Below are 23,622 nucleotides of genomic sequence, written 5' to 3'. Positions count from 1 at the left end.
ATTTAATTTCAAAGCTTGGAAAATGATACAAACTTGAGTTCAGTATTAAAACTGTGATTGCCAAGGTTTACTCTACATTTTGGTCATCATTAGTTTTACTTATTCAAATACAAGAGCCAGGAATACAATTAGTAGCAAACGGTACATTTTCAAGTTTTGCTGATGTATACATAAATTTCCATTTATAGGGATACTGAATATTATAAAAAATATATATAATATGTCATGTACACCACTAATAAGTTTATAATCTAATTATAACAGATAGTATAATAATATTAAATCATTAACGAGATTACCAAAAGTATATTATATTACTCTATACACGTTAGAGTATACAACAAATAATTTTAATAACGCATAATTTATTATTACAATCAATAAAAAGCTAGGATCCTTAAATTGAATACTGTAATGAATTACTTAAAGGCTTTAAGTTAAAGCTATAAGCATTTCATACCCAAAATTCTTATAGTACCTAACAAGTATTTAAAAAATATAATCTCAAGTTTAAAACATAAACATAACAACATTAACTGAAATTACATTTATGGTCTTAAAACTAGTGGTTGTATACTAAATAAAAGTCAAAAATAACAAAATTGAACAAAAATACACATACAAAAATATTATTTTTATACTTTCGATTAACAAAATGTTTGGAATCGTATACATCAAATTTAAGTATCATTAATGTTGACAAAGATCTATAAAATGAGTCTATACTAATTTAATAAAATTTATTATGACTCACGTTAATTATTGTTTTGGTAAATAATTGAAGAAATTAAATCAAGAGGTTAATAAACCATCATCCATTTACAGGTAGGTATGTTGTATGCAATTAAGATAAAGTAATAAAAAAAATTATTACATTAAATTGAAAACATACAAATACCCCAAATAAATAACTTGTGTGTCTATATTTATTATAATTATGAATTAGATGTAAGTAAGTATTACCAAGATCTTTTGTTAAAATAATAATAATACCTATTTTATAATTAAAGTATCATGTAACTTAACGAAAAATAAATAAATAAGAGAACAAAAAATAATCATTATAACAAACATGCACGAAGGAAATATTTCAAATGTCTTCAATTATTATAAATTATAATAATAAGAAAAAAAATGGTAAATTAAGCTATGTGAAGTTGGTTTTGGTAGTTAAAATAATCATGGTTCTTCTTCAGAATCTTTATCACATTGAAAATCGTCAAATCCAGTCATGCGGTGGTATGCTTTGGTTTCTTCGCCTGTTTGCTTAAAACTAATTAAGGGCCGTAAAGCTGAGCGTAATGATGCAAACAAGTGTGGGAACAATATTTCTTGTTGAGCAAGCAATTGTTTTGTTCTATGTCGTTCCTAAAATTAAAACAAAAAGCATATAATATATAAATATTGTATTCACTCTAACAAAAAACAATCATTATTCAATTATTTTAAAATTCTAATACTTTTTTTTTTCGATATTTAAAATAATTTAATTATTAACACTAGTATTTACTTTGGGAGCTTCAAAGCACGCAGGACAATTTTCTGAGATGACGGGTAATTTTTTAGACTCTGCAAATTGGCGTAACATTTTTTCTCTGACATATACAAATGGTCTAATTACACGTAGATCACGTTCATTAATTGCATAATGAGCTTTCATTGATCTCAATCGACCATTATGAAATGTGGACATTAAAAAACTCTCCGCCAGATCATCCAAATGTTGACCAAGAGCCAGTACATTATATCCATTTGATCGTGCAGCAGAGTACAAACGTCCTCGTTTCATGCGACTACAAAAACTACAAATGGAACGGCATTCTGTAGACGCAGCTTGTTCAAGAATCTCTGTCAACAAATATAATATGTACATTAATTTATATATTAATTATATGCTTATTCAGTTATTACTACTTACTTTGTTCTTCATATAAATAATGAACTCCTAATGCTTTTAAGTATGGTATAAGAGGTTTAGGATTATAAGCTGCACTACCAGGATCAACTGTAGCAGCTCCCAACGTGAAATGTATACCTTTTGATGAAGCATAATATTGATACTGATGAAGTGTATGAAGTAATGATAATGAATCTTTTCCACCCGATAAACAAACCATAATACGATCTCCATCTCGAATCATCTTAAATTCTCTAATAGCCTTTAATTTATAAGTATAATTTTAAATTTAGTATTCTGTATAACATTATGTAATATCACATAATAGTGCAGTAGTCGGCAACCTTTTTGGACTCTCGAGCCATATTCACGAATTAAAAATAGTTCGAGGGCCATACAAAAATAAAAATTTTATATTCTTAAATTATTTACTATGAAAAAAAAAAATACTGTCTAAAATGTTAAAATAATGAAATACATAAAAAAAAAATTTGTTGTTCTAAAATTTAAGCGGGCCTTCGGTTGCCAACCACTGTATTATAAAAATTATTATGTAATAGCATATTATGTATTTCTATATTTTTCAATTACTTACTTCAATTGTTGGTTTCCAAATGGGCTTTGCTGGACAATACCACCTAGCTACAGCAAAATCAACATTTTTCTCATAATTCATTTTCACAATACATTCAGATTTAAATTTTTTCGAATTAATTTCAATTGGTTCTGTCTTAATGTTTATACCACTATCAGTTGAGCTAAGATTTGGATGTTTTAAATTATTTTCTTTGTCACTCTCTGAATCTGTTTCTTTTTCCATTATAGTATCTGTGTTCTCATCTGACAGAGAAGATGAAGAAGCCAAAACAGAGCTTACCATGTCATGTATTTCCGATTTCATTTCTGAAGCAAATTCAGATAAACGAGTGATGACTTGTTCTTCAAGGCCATTTTGACATGGTGTGGTAGTTATTACGGGTACAGAGTTATTTCTAGGCATAATTTTACGGATACTTTTGGAAATGTTACTATGTTTATCTATAACATTCAAACTTTCTGAGCTCTCTGACAATGCATTGTCAACAGTAGCTATAACTTCACGTAGTTCAGATTTGATTTCTGTAACAAACTCTTTTGTCATTTCTTGTACATAAGCTTGGATACTTTCATCATGTTGTACATCATTGCAAGATGCACGTGATTCAGAATCACTTAATTCAGTTTGACTACTACAAGAACACTGTCGTTCACGTAACCTTCTAAACTGATTAGGATTTGAACCTAAGCTATAACATCTTTCTCTTTGAGAAACTAGTCCAACAGGACTCAAGTGTTTATTAGGTAGTAACATATCCGAACTACCACTTGAAGATCTCACACGAGCAGATAAACTAAAAAAAAAAAATGTATGGATTGAATAATTTCTAAGCAACTTAAAATATTTGTTTATAAGAGTTATTTTATTTAGTTTATAATTAGACATACACGTGTTACATTTTTTTTGTTAGTCAATTATTATTTTCAAGACAATAAATAATGCAGTCTGGGAATTTTCTAATATGATCAATTCTATCAGTTGAGTTGCACAGCATATATATATTCATAATATATGATATAACATATAAATAATGTTATGGATTGAGCATCATGTAATGACGTGATAAGACATGCAATATTTTTTTTCATAATTAATATATATATATTTTTTTTTATGTTTAGTTAATGCAAGATTAATGGGTAATATTAATTTTACAAGATAACTATTATAGTAACAAATAAATAAAATAATACCTATGGTCTAAAGCAGATAGACTGTTGTATCTGGCTAAAGATGAATTTGGAGTAGAAACGTTTGACGATTCAGAAGTTCGAGGAGATCCGTAATAGATTGTTGGTGAAAACGGAACACGTTGTTTAATATGACTAGATGAATGTCCCAACAATAAGTCTTGGGCTTCACTCGGCAACATGAACCAACGTAAATGCTCAGCCTTTTCTGTGAACATACTCCTCTGATCAGGCAATGGAAATCGTTTTGCCATCTAGAAAAGTATAGAATAAAAAATAAAAAATTATTAACATAAATATTATTGTTTATCATCAATAAAACCTAAAACAATCAAAAAATTACTTTTCTCGCTTTGTTGAATGTGTTTCTGGCAGTCTTCAGACATTCAGCAAAATCAGCAGGACACGTATTTTGTACAGAAATTTTTCGTTCTGGCACTGATAATTTACCATCTGTATACCGTATTGATCCCAACCACTTACGATCACGGAACACATTGTTTGTATGATGTTTCCATTCACCTGTCTCTGGGTTCAATGTATATTGCGGTAATAGTTTCCAGCCCTCAGTGGCCACCATTTTCAGGGCTTCAAGTACATAAGACACTTCGTTATCAGACATAAAGAACGGCAAAGATATACGGATAAAACCAGGTCTCAGCATCTCAAATGGAGAATTTTCTTCGTGACGGCGCAAGTGGTGTCTATCCAGACGATCATCTTCTAGTAACATGTTTTCATATTCTATGGCCAGAGTGTCGGTGATACCCAAAAGATCTTGAGCATAAGGTCCAGCACAAGCGCAACCGCCACGGGCTTGAACACCAAAAACATCATTGAGGATAGCGCATACAAAGTTATGATGCAAAAACGCACCACGAGGATGCCGCACCAACATTGAGAAAATTGGCAGCCGTCTCACAGTTTGCGAGCAATTGCCTAACACTATTATTTCCGGCATGGTTTGCAGAAAAGATAATACTGTCCTAAAATAAAAAAAATACGATGTTCATTATTAATACAATGTTGGCTGATAAAAAACAATAATGTTGTTAAATGAAAACATTTATTTTTCTATACTTAATTCTAGATCACTGAATTTTAATAATATTGATTTATATTTTAAACCTATAATAAATAAAATATTTTGTATATGAATTAAAAAGCAATTTTATTTATTTATATACGTATATGTATAATATATAATTCTTATTCGAATCACATACCATAATTCATGACTTACTTATAATGTTTCTAATAATACTACCAATTTATAAGTGATATTATTTTTAGAGGTCATATGGAACATACATGATGGCAATAATAATATACACTTTTAAAAAATAAGCTATAACCACACCTATCAGTTATTAGTTAATTACACATAATTCTAGAATGTGTATAAATAGAATAATTCTTCTAATATTCTTAAAGTTCCATCTCTTAAGATGCATATTTTCTAATTTTTCAAATTAAATTTTATTACATCTTTATTAACTTGCATATTTAAAATTAAAATATAATTTAAAATAAAAAATTAATTTATTAAAAATCTAAGACAAGTTGAAAAAAATAAACATTAAATAATTAAAAATGCAGTGGGAATTATATTTATAAGTAAAATTACTATATGACTATATTTCTACATGATTTTTAGAACATGGTATAATTAAAATATGTAAATAATTTATGAAATTGTCTACAAATGTGTACAATGTAATTTATTTTTGAAGACCCATGAAATCTTAAAAAATATATAATTTGTAAACCGAATGAGATTGTTAAGTTTCTCGACAGCTTGATATCTATAATTTATTATCTATATGTGTATTGTATACACACATGCATATTAAATTTTTAAACAAGTGTTATTGTATTGTGAATTCTTAATAAGTGTTTATATACGGTACTGGTATAAAATATGATAAATACTAAAATAATAATTTATAGATAAAAACATTAATGTAATAGTTATTATATTTAGCTAATTTTAATATTGTTAAAAATAATAAATAGTACCTAGTAACATATTTTGCAATAACTGAAAATTAAAAGTATTATTTACTTGGTAATTTTTTCTTCTCTACCCATAATAAATGGTACTCCAATATTTTGTTTGAGCTGTAATGCTAAACCCAAGCGCACAGATTCCACAATCGCCCCAGTACCACCTTCTTCCCGCAATTCTGTATCCTAGAATAAGTATACAATATACATGTATCTTATAAATGCTTACACACCATAGGTGGACAACTAATTCAATTTTTTTACAGAGGGGGTTGACATTATCCATAAAATGTGGCAGTAAAGTAGCCTGCTACTTGATAATTATTTACATGATATATAAATGTACATACAATTCAATTTGGGGAGGATATTAAGAGGGCTAATCCCCTTCAGATGTCCACCTATGATACAAATACAACTTAACTCAACAATATTTACTTTTAAGTATCTGTGATCTTTTCTTGAGACAAAAAACACTGCACCGCCACCACTGCCATTTGGCACTTTGTTTTTGAACAGTTTTTTTTTGGCCACCAATACACCTATGTGGTCCATAAATCTCTTTATTAAACAACCATAGGAATATATGTATTCAAACATTTTTTCAAACCTGGTGTTTGTATTCCGCCCACAAATTTATGACCAGAAAAAAATATAGCATCTTTATAAACGGCTTGGTCATTAGCCGGAAACAAAGGATTCATATCCAAAACCACATACGGAGCTATAAAAAAATAAAAATATAAAAACATTCATAAAAAGTTAGATATACTATTTGAGGTAGCGGGTGTTGTATAAACATTACTACATTAGATACTATATGATGTAATGGTTAGGGTATGGTATAGGTTACTACAATTTACAAACAATATCATTATGTTTATGAATAATTCTGTAGATATATTATTATCATAGACGCTTAAGTTATAACTTATAACTTAACATAATGTCTATGCTAATGACATATTTATTATTGCTAACTTAGTCATTGTTTAAAATAAATAACTTTATTAGTTTTTTTTTAAAACTGATAAAAAATGTAATACACATGCATGTTTTACAAAATAAAATGTAGTATAGAATTTTTTTAATTACATGTGAATTTTGAAGTTGATTTTTTTAAAATGTAAAATAAATCATACTATAAAATGTTAATATTATATTATCTACTGCATTTGTATTAATTTGTTCATTATACCTATTGTTATTTTATTATGATCTTTGGCCTGTTTAGTAATAAAAATAGTATAGGATCAGTTAAAATTAAATAAATTATTAGAAAAAATTTTACAAAAACAAATGATTATTTATATACATTTGTAACAATTAGAAGCAGAAAGAATGTTTTATACTTAAATAATACTTGATTCAAGCCAGAATTATGTGCTATATGAAATCTTTTAATTTTTTTTAGTTATTGTAAATATTTACAAGTTTATAAAATTTAAATAAAAATATTATAAAAAAATAAACATATAAATCACAAAAGACCTTAAGGCCGTAGCGTCATCATTCCATTTAGATTTTAGAATCTATAAATATACCTTTTTTTTTAAAAAAAAAAAAGCCAAAGCTACAATGACTCATTAATCATTACCTGCAGATGCATAATCCCAAAATGCCAATGCACCATATTGGTGTAAAATCAACGTGGTGGCAATATCATCAGCAAGTATTCCGGTAATATTAGAGGCAGCAGAAAAACAGCCAACTAATTGAGCTCCTGGACTAACTGACTGATACAATCGAAGTTTATTTTCGAGATCAACGAGGTCAATAAAACCTTCTTTAGTTTCCGCTATGCGTATGACCTAAGAAGTTTAAAATTTAATTTTTAAATTCTTAATTACACATTACCAAAATAATTAAATAATTTTAAGATTATGACGTAGGAAATAAAAGATGATCTCGAATTAATTTTTAATAGGTATTTGAGTATCATTTAGAAATCAAGTAAATTATAAAAAATTAGTACATAATATAAAGAAAATATTAGTAAATTTTTTTGTTAGGCGAATTTTAATGTTTGTTTTAATTACATTAAATTTCAAACAATAAGTTGTTGTTATGTTACTCTTTCTATTTAACTGTTTTTTTACTTATAAATTAGGATACTTGTACAAGAAACATTTTCGAAGGAAACTCGACGACTGTTCTAATCAATCGAAAAACAGACATTTTGGCATGCAATCAAGTATCATAATACATATTTTAAACGATTGAAATAGCGCCAAGTCGTAATCGTTATTATTTGACAGCCACTGGAGCAACGATTATAATAAGAAACATGTTGTTTTAGACACGAACGTCAAGGCGCGAACTGTAGAAACAAAATTATTCTTAACCAAGGTCATATAAAATATTTCATTACCAAATACCGGAGATGTCCTCATAATAAAATAGCGTCTATTGTGACGAAATGAACTACTATCTATACTTATATCATTATTAGACGCCTATATAATACTCCACAGCGATTCCTTTATCTAATATAAACCATCCGCCGATTTAATTTATAATAAAATCTCTCACTCAGTTTATGTAATTCTGGATCAATATAACGTATAGAATATAGATGTACATAGACATCTTCGTTTACAAAATAACGACGTGTTATTATTGTATAATACCATTGAGTTCTATCGATACTCAATGATAATACGTGTTTTCACGGTCGTCGAGATCACATTAAAATTCAGCGAGTATATAATATTCGGTAGAAATGAAACAATTTACGGCATAAAAAAACAGTATTATTACTTCCGTCAATACACAAATATACGCCAGACCGAGCTGCTATTCCAAGTATTTACCGTAGCGCCGATCTCTCTCCAAGGCAATAAATTCGAATGATGTTCGTAAGGACCGACCAGGACTATTGGTTTAATTTCGTCAGAAGCGAAATCCATGGCATGTATTAACTTGTGAACGGCGCCGGTACATCCACTCCCGACGAATATAACCGCGTCGTCTTCTGAAGCATGGACAGCATTACGAACAATATCACGGGCTTCGTGTCTATGAGAAAATATGTATAATGATTACATTTTAAATTTAGCTTTAATAATAATTGTTTACTCAATAAAAACATCCTTAGAAATAATCACGGGGAAATCAAAAAATACGATTGTCATACAATTCACAAACAAATTGTTTACTGAGACATACAATACGTTAAATGCAGACAAACAATATTATTTAAAGAGGATTTATTTCTTTTATATTTAATGGAATCTAACAGGTATATTATGATACTTGGTGTCAATTATTATAATGGACATATTTTTACCTGTATAGAGTAGACTGCAGCGAAGTGACGTTCGTTGTCGTGTGAGTGTTACCATAGACAGGTAATACTTCTTTGAGTATATAGTCTTCAATAAATTGCAGCGATTTCCCAGAAGCTGCGTAGTCACAGTATACAACTACATAAAAAAGCAAACAAGCAAACATATAATATATTTACATAATATGTATTTCATGTCATTTAAAACGAAGTGCGCCTTTGCACAAGACACATAATTCAATAGAACGTACACCACCATTGTAGAAGTATTTGCGTTGTGTAGATTTATACAAAATTACGAACATCGTAAGTACGATGTATATAAAAATAGTTTTAACAAAAAGTATTGATATACAAAAGTTGTGATGGAAGTTTAGTTAGTTACCTATGTTTATTGTTTGCAGGTATAATTTTATAATAAATTTAACATTCAAACATCGGTAATTAATAGTTAATAGTTTAAATGAGTATAATAAATTAGATAAATTAATTGGTTTTATAATTATTTTGTTATCCAAAAACGTAATAATTTAAATGCATTATACAAAAGAACAATTCTAAGTGCAGTTCTGATACTGTGAGGGGATTAGCATAATATATTACTATATATTATTACTATGAGGATTTTTTTTTATATTGCAATTATATTATTATTTTATTATTTAATAAATTTTTTTTAACTCAACTGTTGAAACTTATTCAAAATGTTTATCAAAATATCTCACATAATTTTAAGCTAAAACCAACGTATTACAGCAGGGGTTTTTAACCCGCGGCCCGTCTTGTCTATATTTGCGGCCCGCGATCACATTTTTAAGTATAAATAAATTTAATCATAAATGTTATAATAGTAGAAACTAAATTTTTGTATGAAGAACAATGTTTTTAATATGGAGCGGCCCGCGAAACTTTTAGAAAATATTATGCGGCCCGCAGCATAAAGAGGTTGAACACTCCTGTACTACAGGATAAATGTGAATACCTAGGCATTCTTAGTGAATAAGAGTAAATAGCAAAAATTCGCATTTAAAACATTTCATCGTCTATAAAAAATAATAATAATATAGTAATGGCATGAAGATTCGAGACTACATAATTCAATATTTTTTTTAATTGCAGATAAAGAATTATAATAAAATAGTATTTGGGGAAAACTTTATAAGTTTATAAAAAAATTAAGCTTAGTTTTTGATTAGCTGCTATGAAACGTACGTAACTTAAATTTTCAAGTTTTTTTTATCAAGAATCAACAATATCTCTTTATATATAAACATACCTATTGAAATTAAAAGTAAAAAGTAAAACATTTCAAAAATCTAAAAAGCTCAAATAGACAATTTGCTCCAAAGTGTAATGGTAGATAAAAAATAAATAAATGTATATCACTGTCAAATCAATACATTCTTCGCTCTACTCATAATCTTAAAGAGATGATGTAAACACAAATTATACGTAAATAATAATAATAATATATTATTATATTATAGCTTATTTTGCAGTTCTCACGCTACTGTATTTTATTGATAGCATACAATAAATGTCCACTCGTGGTTTTCTTACTCACTAAATCATAAGAATACTTTTTACCGACACATAATAATTGAGCGACCTATTGTAAATTAATATTATACTTATTATAATTGACTGATGAATCAAACACCCTTTTCTGATCTATGTACACTGTATATTATCTGCTTGGACGCCCAATTCTAACAGTAACTACATTAATAAGTTCAGAACAAGTCTATACACATAGACATGTGAACGAGTGAAGCAACTGTCTAATACAAAATTGTCTCCTATATTTTTACTCATTTACTGTATTTAATTATTAATATAAAAAAGTTAAAAAAAATTACTACGAATTTCTAGTATTGTTCAGGACGAACAATACTACTCTTCTCTTTCCAGCGAGAGAGCACACCGCAGATCTACCAAAATTAGTCCAGACTACTCATTACATTGCGTTATCCAACCATATAATTCCCACAGTCTACATGCGCAAACGCAAATTTGAGTTTTCATAATACATTTTATTACAATATATACCTAAATAATGGAAATATATAATGATTAATTAAGGACGTTTACAATAGCTTTATTTACTTAATTGATAAGTCATTATATTTTTATTTTAATAAAAAATAGATTCCGTGAAAAACTTTTCGTTCCATAACACCTTTATTTTTATATGTCAAATTTTCTGATGACGGAGGTGAAACTAGATTCTAAAAACCTCAAAAATCGCGCAGCATACCTAAATAAAAGTTTTTGAGGAGAAAAATTAGTTCTCTTGAAGTATTTACTACCTATATAGCATTATATTTACAATTAAATGAAAATATTTCTTGTAAATTCCCCCTCCCCGCATATTTATTAAATATAATACTTTAAATCATTGTAATAGTTTAAATGACTTTTAACATGAACACATCACACATATTATATAATAATAAGTATTTATTGATGAAACAAATACAATTAATTATTAATAATTGTTGTGTAGCGTTTTTTTTTACTTATTGCTTACAAAATGCATGTAAACATCAAAAGGATAGGTAATTAAAGGGAGTTTTTAACAAATTTTAATTATAAGGATAATAAACTGCGTATTATATCATCTATATTTTTAATATTTGAAATATACTATATCTAATACAGCACATGTTTACAACTTAACGATATAATATCATAACGTATAAAATAGTTGATTGACTTTATTTTGTACTTATCATATATACATCCACGATGTGTGTAATTTATGGTATGTGTTTATATCACAGTATACTGTATACATCATCTATAGCCGATTATATTTTTTCCGAACCGCACGATTAGTTATATCATTGATTTTAAATACTAGAATTTATAATTAATGATTATACTTATTCGGTAGATATTTAAGTATTTAACTAGCGTCAAAAACCATTGTCCTATATAATAGATTACATACAAAATTTGGAAATTTTTGTGCACCAAATATATATAATAGGTAACTTTGTATAACGAATCGTTTTTGTTATTTATTGATTAAAACTTGACAAGAGAAGTACAAGTATTAACTAAGAAAAACAAAAAAGGAGTTAAATCTTTAAAAGTTTACCTTAAAGGTATATTAATATTTTTAAATTCATTTCAAGACATTCGCCAATAGAATATCAATAGAGTATAGTGGAAAAACCTAAGCATATATTACATCTAAAAAATTGATAGCCCTATTTTAAAAATTAAATATCAATCCTGGCATGGTTGAATTTAAGTAGGTACTCACAACGGCAACGACCACAGTAAAATATGTAGATACATTGATTCAAAAAAGATATAAATGGTGTATAAATAATAAAAAAAAACCACAGTCTTAAATATTTTATGTGTGGTAAAAATTATATGATATGCACTACATCTAGTAAATATGAAAATGTATATTATTTTATTTTAAAATACTTAAGATATGTGGTATATAATCCCTATATAAATGTGTATATGTACCTTTAGTATACACATACAGTATACATTAAACATGTAATAACCCTATAAATTGTTTAATTGATTTCTTAATATCTCATTTATACTTTAATAGATATAAATGACATATTAATTAAAATTGGTCATCGATCTTTTTTATAATTTTAATCGCCGGCTGATAATAAAAATAAAATAATACGACATTCTCTACAATGTTTCTTATTAAGATTGACAATCGCATACGCACAATCATTTCTGAAAAAAAGATTCTACGCAATTTAGAACACCATTTTTTCTACGAATGTTTAAAAAACATTCCAGTCGATTTATTTTAATGTTATCGTGAACCCAAAGTTAGTTTTCTCCGTCGTATCTACACAGGACGTAATATTATAACTGCGCAATTCCCGATGATTCCCCAGTACACCCGTTGCTTATGTCTACCTTTACAAGGTTAATACACTCGAAATTATTATGATTAAATAAGTATACAATTTTACAAAAATACGAATTTGAAGTTTTGTAAATAAATATTTATATAAATATTAATAAACAAATCTTGAAATTCTATACACATACCTGTAATAATATTATATCATATTCGATTTAGATAATAACAAATAGAGGTTTTTTTTATAAAATTATAAATGGATGTATAATATTATATAACTGATAGTTCTACCAAACTGAATATAATATATTATATATTATATTGACTATTAATATCGATTTACACAATTATTATTGAAAAATAGATGTGCAAAATATTGGAAAAAATGTTCAAACGAATAATCAATAAATTATTATTGTAACATTTAATTTTTTTTTTTTTTTTTGGCTATAAGTAGCTTAAATATTTTGACCTCTTAGAAGTTACAGCTTGGAAAAAACGCTCCTTTTTCACCTAGGTTAATGCAGCTTAGCTGATGATAACATACTACAAATAATTATAAATTATAATACACATTTAAATAAAAGAAAAGATATGTTCATATAATAATTCTGAAAGTTTGACGTAGAGAGGTCATATAAAATTAAATGGTATTTTTATTATTATCATTTTCCGTATAAAAATAATTAAATTTAATAATTAGAAGTACTGCATTTAAATTGTTATAGTACTTACTTTTATGTATTTCTAAATAAAATTATTGAAAAATAGATTGCTTAATATAACTGTCTAAACTCTAAAGTAAATTTCGATAATAGAAAAAAATAGTTTATAATATTATTAAGAATATCAAACTGAATTTATTAGCATCTGATTTGATGATCGTTGTTATTATTATATAATATAATACATAATATAGGTACCTATACTGGCTATACTTAATAGTAAATAAACATTATTATAATCATACTACTTTAACAAAAATATTATTATGGTAGGTACATAAATCAATAACCAACATTGGCATGATAAAACCCATTAAAATTATTTTATTTGCAGAAACAATTGAATTTCAATATAATACAGTTTTGTATTTTTCGCATAACTTTTTTTTTTAAAATTGTCTTTAAATATAAGCTCTTTTTGTATGTTACCAATCTTAAATAAATTTAATTGATCATTAAAAAAATTGAAATTCTAAGCCTATAATAATAGGTATATAATTTTTATAGGGTATACCTACGTACGTATAAACTATTTTAAAAATAATTTAGTAATATGACATGTGTCGTATGATAGTGATTTGCTTGCCTAGTTAAAATATTAAAATAAATATATTAGATGAAATACGATTAAATTTAAATTTAGTACACAACACGAAAAACAAATAGTATAAATGTAATTTTATGTTTATCGCTGTATTGTAGAACTTCATACATAGTTACATATACAGGCTGTTCAAATTTTAAAGCGTTCATTATGTATTCAATAAAATAAATAGACATCACATAGTTTCAGAGTACTTAATATACGTATATCTCGATTAGATCAAAATATTTAAGTTATATTATTATTTAATAGTTGATACAAATAAAATTTTTCAATGATTAAATAGTAAAATCCATATTTAGTTAACAACAATAATAACCCATTTTAATTACGTACCTATTTAAAATTATTTCTTGAAAGAAATTGAAACAACTGTAAGCTCATCTGACATATTTTATTACAGAGAATAGTATTATTATTTATTAGTAACTAAAATATACGGATAAATACAAATAATTACGCAATTATAATTAACACCGACCTAATATATTATGCTCATTATTTAGTACTCTGAAATTTAAAAAATATAAAGTCTTAGGCGGAGAGCATTATTGAATGAATTAAGTACATTTATATGCTTAATTTTAAGATAAAAATCTTTAAAATATTAAATATAGGTTGGTACATAAAACAAGAAATTTAACTTGGAGATTAATCAACTTAAACAATATTAATATTATATAAATATAGATAGATATAGATAATAAATAATAACTAAGAAAATTATATTTCTTAAAAATAAATGTTATATGTCTATAGTAAATTGTACTAAATTACATATCAAATATTGATCTGAACAATGCAATGGTAAGGGGTATATTAAAAAAAATGGCTCATAATTCAACTTGTTTTTTAAGTAATTAGAATTGACACTTGTCTTGATAATATATTCTATAACCCAATAACTGAGTGTCTATGTTTAAACAACGTCCTTTACCATAGTTTACTATTTAGTGGCTATAAATTATTATCGTAGTGCAATTTTACTTATCACCTATAATATTATGCATAATGAATTTCTCAATAGACCTTGATTGGCAAAAACAGAGTAAACAGCTTAATCAACAGTCGACCTTTACGTTTAAACAAAAAATGTCTCCATGCATAGATAGGTATCTAAATAAAATTAAAGTATTCAAAGTATAAACTACGGTAAGAGATGTAAATATAAATATTTAATTAAAATGCTAACTTTAAAACAAATAATTTATATTTAACATCAAAACCATGAAATTATACAAATAATATGTTAATTTTAAGTAAGCTATTTCAATAATATTTTACAAATATAATATTGAAATGACAAATAAAGCATTTTATAAAGGTTTTTGACTTCTGCCCTTGAGCTAAGTACCTATAATACGTATATTAATACGTTTACAAATTAACGCGGAAAGGCCGATAGTTTATTCATTATAAATACCATATTAAAATTTAAAATGTTATATTTACTAATATTGTTGTTTTATATATTGTAATTTATAAAACAATATTTTTTAACTAAGCATATAGCCATACATTTTTCTTATTTTTATTTTGAAAATGGGAAACATATACAAATTATACTAGTAAATGGTAGTAATAATTAATTTGGTCAAACGTATTAATGATGTTTCGATTTTAAATTATTTTTATTTATTATTATTGACTATAAGTCTTAAATAAATGTAATAATTATATTGCAAACATATTTATTAATAAAGCTAAATTAGCAAAAGTATATTTTGTACTTATAATTAATAGTACCTATAAATAGCTATTGCCTATCTGCAGGGTGTCGCCCTTTTCAACTAAAACTTACAGTTCCCTTTTTGGCCAGTAAAAAATCAACTATAAACGAAACTAAACTTACATTAAGACTATAATAATAGTTCAATTTGTCAAACAAAAATTGTTTTTAATTTAACTAAGATAACATACGTTAAAACATTTTAATTCATCATTTTATTTTAATTTTTGACATATTTATGAAAGCATATTTTATCATCATAATTATTATTATATAGGTATTAAATGACCATATTAATTTTCATCCTTCTAATGTAATAATTTTGATAATTATAAATCACATTTATGGATACAATCTTATTTAATTAAACATAAAAATTGTCAAATTCAGTTATTATACTGTCAATCTTAAAGAAAACTGTACTAGCCGAAAAAGGAACTATAAGTTTAGACCGAAAAGGAAAGGATACATTTTTATAATAAAAATAAAACTAAATTATAGAAAAAATGCTAGTTTAATAGCGTCTAGTATGTGCGTTCTATACAAAAAAAAAATGAAAAATGCCATTTACTGCGGAATAACATCATCCTACAATTTCCCACGTATTTGTAATAAAGGTCAGGTATTATAATATCTAGTAGAACCTTGCGTATGATCATCCCACACTTAAATCGTTATACCAACATATAATTTCGTTTTCTATAGTTCGAAAAAACGTCAATAATACTATTTATATGTCCCAGAAAAATACATTTCTCCGATAAAGATGTAGTTGTTCGCTGTAAACACGTGAATTCGCACGTATCAACGAACATTGTTTGGATTATTTAAAGCAACCGTGTTAACTGTAATAGCATTTGGCACGCTATACGATTATCTGAATACTACGGTTGAATAATATAATATGAACAAGTGATTAAATTCTAATACCTGACTAAAATAATAAGATTAAGATATTTAAATAAGCAATATTGAATTTTTCAAACTATTATTAAAGAAAATGTATATAAATGTCCATATTAATCAATGAATGACTTATGATAACTAATTTATATTTTATTTATTGAATATTTGAATACATAATTTTTCTTAATGAAAAACGAGAAAAAAAATATTATTTGATAATAATTACATATTATTATAATTTGTATTCAAACTAGAGCTCAGCAATCAAAAATTAACTTTTTCCAGAAGAAAAAAGATTAATAAATATTAAATATATTTAAGCCTCAAAAATTGTTATTACAAGATGAACGTGTCTTGCGATTGAATAAATTGTTTTTATTATGTATTAACCACAAAATAAAAATATATGGATCCTGATAAATTTATTTAAGTCATATAAATAATATATAGTAAACAATAATTTTACAAATAGTATTTACTGATTGTCATAATTTTTCAATTCGTAAAATTTCTCTTTGAGATTATATTAAAATTTTAAATGTATAACGTAGGTGGTGAGTTATTTTATTTATAAAACACAATAAAAATGAAACAAGCAATATAATAAATTTAAACAAACAAATTTATGTCACTTAATAAAAATTTTTATAACTACCTTTAAAATAAAAAAAACTTACAATAACGTTTTTGTGTTAAATTAATTTTTAAAATTCTAATTTTTTTATATAAACTGATTAGGTTAGACAATGTGTCACCGTGCAGCTTATGTATTCTCGTATCCATACCCGTTCGCCTACTATAAACACATTTTTAATCGCCATACTTGTCTTACTTAAAATATACTAAATTCACTCCACTGTCTTCATTCAATATTATTGATAGAAATTAAAAAAATAACTTTTAGAATAGTTGGATAAATTAGCCGTAAATTAGTAATAGATATTAGATTTTTAATATCTTTTTAAGTTTAGGTAAACAAAAAATATTTAAAATGTGATTTTTTAAATACAAAATGTATCTAAAAACTATTAACTAAAGTAAAGTAATTTACAATGGCTAAAACAGCTAGCTATATTATAATTATATTTTACCTGATTATGGATAGAAATTGGTAATAATTGTATTGATAGATGACATTTTTTATGTACATTTCATTAGTTATCAGTAGGGCTTGGAAGTTGTACAAATTATATATTGTTCTATATTATGCTATCGATTTATACCACATAAATCTAGAAATCCATGCTATGCAATAATGAGTTTATAATCAAAATTTAAAACGCATTTTTTAATATTACTCGTATATTGATTATACCAAAAAATATTTGGATAAGTAAAAAGAATAGCAAGTGTATACATAATTATATAGTATTAAATAATTGTATGTTGTTGTATTTATACAAAGTTTACAAAGACACTTAATTACTAATATTCTGTTACTAAATAGTAGTATAAACAGCATAGTGTATATCACGAATTAGAAAATCAGAAAATCGCTCGGAAATATAATGTTATGTTACATAATTAGAAAGGATATCATAATACTATTTTTTTAAATCACTACCATTTTTGTACACGTTTTATAATCAGCTCGTATATTATAACGTTTACGTCCACAACCATACAATGACTACCAAATATGTTGTTTAACATAATTCAAATAATCACATATACTTACAATATTTATTATATTATTAAGTTATTGGTAATTTTAGTTCTTATACATGTTTCGTAAACTTATTTTTTTTTTGTGTATACCTTATGGTAAAACGAATGGGAAAATATGCAAACCACTGTATAATATGCGTAGACAGGAAAAATATATCGTTTTTATTTCGATATCGGTAGCTCGTATCGCTTAACATAATAGTAATTAAGAAATTTATATTAATATGAATTAAACATTTATCTAAAAAATGTAATCATGAAATAATAATAATGATTAATGGCTATTTAAGCCTTAATGGTTTAAAAATAGGGTAGGTTTAGACCTAATATTATGGCATGCCACTTTATATGTGTATTGTGGTGTAAAATGTAGATATAGGTACGACACTTCTAAAATTAAATATATAAATGAATTCTATTATGAATTGATACATCTGTTTAATACAAATATTGATCTGTATGTTAAACAGGTTATTTCAAAATTTAAAAATAAATAATTCAGCATATTGGCACATTGAATAAGCTAATAACAGGAAATGAATTGTTTATTTTAATATGTTTATAATCATAATAATATGACAAATTTTTAGTTAGTAAAAATGATAATAAATCACGTTTAAAAATTATTAATTAATAATTGTGAAAAATATTACATAAGAAATCTGATTTTTATTTTTAAATATGGACATATGGTACAAACCAAACTTTAAATTTTTATGCCTATAAAATATTACATTACATTTAAAAGAATTATCATTTTTATTCTTTTTATTTAATACTATAATATAATATATACAATACACCTACTTATAAAAAAGTCAAATATGTATTAAACTGTAAAATATTTAAAGTACAAAATATATTTTATAGTAAATGTATAAATTATAAAGTAGGTATTATTTTTTTAACCATGCATATTGAAACCTAAAAAATAATTTTATATTAATTTCAAGAATTTAGTGTCTGCCATTATAAAACTATATGAAATATGAGTATATGGTGATGAATTAATAGGGTACTTACTTACTTCAATCATGATAGAATTTTAATAAACACCATACTAACATTTTATTTTCATTGTATTTATTTTTAAAAATAAAAATTTTAAAACTCCTTTCACTATAAATGCATTGTTATAATTTGTTTGATATCAGCTTCAAATTAAATATTACAAGCAAGATGGTATGTAACTGTTATACCCACATGATACATAAACATAAGTAATACATTTTATTTAAAATACTTAAAACCAGACTTTGTTAAGAAATTGGATATTTTTAAAACCTGTTGAAATAAAATAAAAATATTGTTCAATATAAGTTGTAATTTAAATACATTGACAAAAAACTAGTTTTAAAACAGGATAGGATAATGATTAAAATTATTCTTAAAAAAGGTTCATACAATTAACAGGTTTTAAAAATCATATACTAAGTAACAAAAAAAAAATTGAAATACGTAGGTGATCTATTAATTTAAAAGTAAATTTGTAAAAATATTTTTGGATTAGGTAATAAAACTATGAAATATTGATTTAATTCTTATTAGATAATCAAATTAATTTAAATACCAAAAATGGATCTAAAAATTAAAAACGTATAACCAAAAAATTAGAAACCAGATGTTAATGTAAAATTTTGGATACTGCACTTAATGTTGTCTATTAATAAAACTTAAATCAATAAATTATTTAATTTATTAGAATTTGTAATTCTTTTTTCAACAAATAAAAATATCTATCATAATTTTTATAAAAACCATATAATATAGGATAGTTATATGTCTTTAAGTGTTTTTACATAAATTTGAATGATATAGTTTGTACACATACACAAATGTAGTCCTCATCAGCAAAACTACAGAACAATTAACAATTTGTTCCCTATTAAATCAACCTGTTTTGTTTTCAGTAAATTTCTTTAAAATATCACTAATACTTTTAATTTATGTATAAACAAATTTTATCTTAAGGTCTACTCTAAATAGTACATAGTGTTTAATTATCATCACATATTGACTGTTAAAGTACCTATTTGCTTAGGTTATAGTCTATAGACAAAGTTTAGAGAATTAAGAAAAAATACTAATCATGGCAAAAATATTTTTCATGAAAATAATAATAATTTATTAGGATAAGATATTTTTTTTTATGCATAACCGAAGTCTTTTTGAATTACATGACATTTTTAGGTATTTAAAATAAAACACAATAATTGTAATTGGTTATACTAGAATGATCCTTGATTAGCTTAGTAGAAATTTAAAATCATTAATTAAATATAATGCCCAAATCTTATTCGGAAATAATTTACATAATATAATCAGAATTAATTAATACAGCTGATATAAGTGGAAATATGGGAAATAAAAATAGACACAAAAATACATAATGAAGAGGCCTCTTAGTGCAGGGAATAGCTAAGCCACAAATTACTATAGGTACATTTTTTTGTTACAGAGATATTTAATCTATATAGTTTCTATTGAAATTTGAAGACTGAATTATAGACTGTGTAACCTAGTATAGAACATGGTATACCACTTCAATTTATAAGTAGGTATCAATTTACTGACAATTAAACCACTTGTTATTTATAATTAATTAATTATGATGATCATAAAGAAGATAAACATTTAAATAAATAGTAAAAATTAAATTTTAAATTGTTATTATTGTGAACTTTGTTTATATTATATTGAGTTATTTACATTTGATTGATATTTGTTATTTTGTTTGATTGATAATAACTCATAACTACTTAAAATAAATATGTAATTTTATAATAAAACGTATTTTGAGATTCATTATAATTTATCATAGAATAATGAACATAATATATATGTTCATTATTATATGTGTATATATATATATACGTCAAAGTCTTATTATATTATATCCTTTTTTTTTTGTAAAATACATTTTTAAATGAAACGAGTATATCTTGATATATCATCAAATCATACTTTTAGATTTTAAGTAAAGTAAGAAAAACAATATGTTTTATAATATCAATTTTTCTGTGGATACTTTATTTATTTAATAATGACAAATGACAATACAATATAATTTTAAATTTTACTACACTATTTTACAGAGGATTTATCACAAGATATTTTAGATATCATAGAATAGAATTAATGATATCAAGAAAAAAATTCATATAGAGGGGCATAAAAATATTAATTGCGTCAGTGCAAATTTCAAGATATGCTAATCTCTCAATTGCATTTTTTTAAAGGCATATTTTCCATTCAGCTTCAAACAGAATATTAATTTATAACACAAACTATATCCAGCCTAGTAATTGATGCTGGACAACACCTACAGAATAGATACTGCAAGAAAAATTAACTTTGAGGAAAATTTAAAAAAAAAGTTATACTTTTTGAAATATTAAGTGCTTACGGGTTAAAGAATGACCATGTAGATATAACATATTGTAACAAATTATAAGTTGCAAATGATGATATACTTTTTCGAATTTAATGTATCTACATTCAAAATTTAAACTTTAAATTGACAGGCAGGTAAAATATAAATAGGCGATAATCAGTACATTAAAAAGTAATGATAGTGTATTATTTAAACACAATATTATAATTCTAATAAAATTAACCATTTATTTTTCAATACTTCAAAATTAGATTAAATACTCCCTACAGTTAAACACCTTCTCATACACTGTTAGCAACATATAAAAGCCAGAAGTACCCTAGAGTTACCAGACAACCTCTACGAGAACTAAGAAGTCCTGAGCCTAATTGAAAATAACAGCCAAAAAATTATTTTATTCCATTAATTATTACAGCTGAATCAAAGAAAACCATTGTATCAATTTATATGTTAATGTTTTGTTTTTATATTTAATTTTTTTTTTGTAAGCTAAAAACTGAAGTAGTTGATGCTGTACCACAAATCAAAAAAAAAAAAAAAAAAAAAAATACCTACCATTTCTTAAAATGTATTTGTGAATAATCGTAAATAATGTACAAAGCAAGGACAAAAACAGTATAAATAATCATAAACAATTAACTTTGAGATAAATTTGTGAATTTTAGTTTCTAAATTTCTAGTAAGGTTAAATTTTTAGTACCTATTCCAAAATGTTATTTTTCTTTAAAATCAGTACAGAGGTATTATCATTGAGTAACATTTATATATAAATGTGATAAGATATACTCAATAACTTTGTATTATCTTAATGAAGAGAATCTTGAAGTCTCTTATCGACAAAAATTATCATTTCATTTTTATTCTTGATACCTACCTAATTAGTAAATATATTTGACTTATTTATTTACTAAATAAATATTTAATTTTCAATTATCTATTAATTTTTATATACCTATTAACTATTTTACTACCCAAGTACATTATTGTAAAAATAAAAAAAATTGTTTTTTTATCGACTAATAACATTTAAAATAAACCATTTCTTTGAGTAATTTAACATCAATGGAATAAAATTAAGAATTTCAATCAATTTAAGTAAAAGATAAAATACAAAAATTAAATTTTGCTTTTTAAAGTTTATTTATATCATATTTTTAGTTGTCATTTAACTGCATATTTTATAATATATCAATAATTCAGGAAGCTGGAATATGATACTCAATACATAATTTAAAATTTTAAGTTGAAAGTTATTATACTAAGCTAATTACCTTTTCTTCTCCCGTATGGTCCAGAGAATGTAGAATTCTTGCCAATGACATTTTCGTCCACATATTTTATGAGTTTCACCGGGTCAGCAGACTTCTGTATCGTTTTTGTCACTTTAACATAATCATCGGGCAATGCGTAGAACTTTCTATTGGCAAACCTTTTTGTTGTATTTTTTACAGAATTCATTACTGACAATAATTATTGTCCCAGTGCTAATTTCATGACAGTCACAGTACTATGGCTAAAGTTGCGCACGTGTTTCGTAATGAGAGTAAGTACCTACAGTTCCGATAGACGGATTTCAAAAACAATGAAGAAATTAATGGAATATGTAGGTACCGATAAAACAGTCAAAATTACCGGAAGAAAAAGGTTATTGAATATCGGTATTAACTCTAACAAGTCTAACGACTACAGTCTACGACTCACGAGTCACGAGTAGTGCATACTACACTCGTTGGCGAGTTTCAAATTGCAATGTTATGTTATC

The 23,622-nt window shown here is 25.2% G+C and overlaps 1 protein-coding gene across 1 annotated transcript; it reads right to left on the bottom strand.

Moving 5' to 3' along the window:
* Nucleotides 1–286: 286 nt before the first annotated feature.
* LOC132929051 (uncharacterized) lies at nt 287–23,607 on the bottom strand. The gene is made up of 13 exons (XM_060994096.1): nt 23,132–23,607; nt 8,982–9,117; nt 8,506–8,710; nt 7,290–7,503; nt 6,303–6,416; nt 6,131–6,234; nt 5,751–5,878; nt 4,029–4,671; nt 3,689–3,939; nt 2,493–3,288; nt 1,919–2,159; nt 1,511–1,848; nt 287–1,368 (listed from the first exon to the last, which is right to left on the bottom strand). Exons 1-13 carry the CDS (start codon nt 23,316–23,318, stop codon nt 1,180–1,182), a joined length of 3,546 nt encoding a protein of 1,181 aa, XP_060850079.1. The 5' UTR covers nt 23,319–23,607; the 3' UTR covers nt 287–1,179.
* Nucleotides 23,608–23,622: the final 15 nt, after the last annotated feature.

Source organism: Rhopalosiphum padi, chromosome 4 (assembly GCF_020882245.1).
Source record: "Rhopalosiphum padi isolate XX-2018 chromosome 4, ASM2088224v1, whole genome shotgun sequence".
In the NCBI taxonomy this organism is placed as follows: domain Eukaryota; kingdom Metazoa; phylum Arthropoda; class Insecta; order Hemiptera; family Aphididae; genus Rhopalosiphum; species Rhopalosiphum padi.
Note: the sequence above shows the minus strand (reverse complement) of the source record. Positions and strands in the feature narration are given on the sequence as shown.

Bases quoted from the DNA above. Each gene is read 5' to 3' on its own strand.
- LOC132929051 (XM_060994096.1), bottom strand. From the start codon at position 23,318: ATGAATTCTGTAAAAAATACAACAAAAAGGTTTGCCAATAGAAAGTTC. The intron at 9,118-23,131 runs GTAATTAGCTTA...TTTTTTATGTAG, and splicing joins ACCATACGGGAGAAGAAAAG to TTGTATACTGTGACTACGCA. The intron at 3,940-4,028 runs GTAATTTTTTGA...ATACTTTTCTAG, and splicing joins CATTCAACAAAGCGAGAAAA to ATGGCAAAACGATTTCCATT.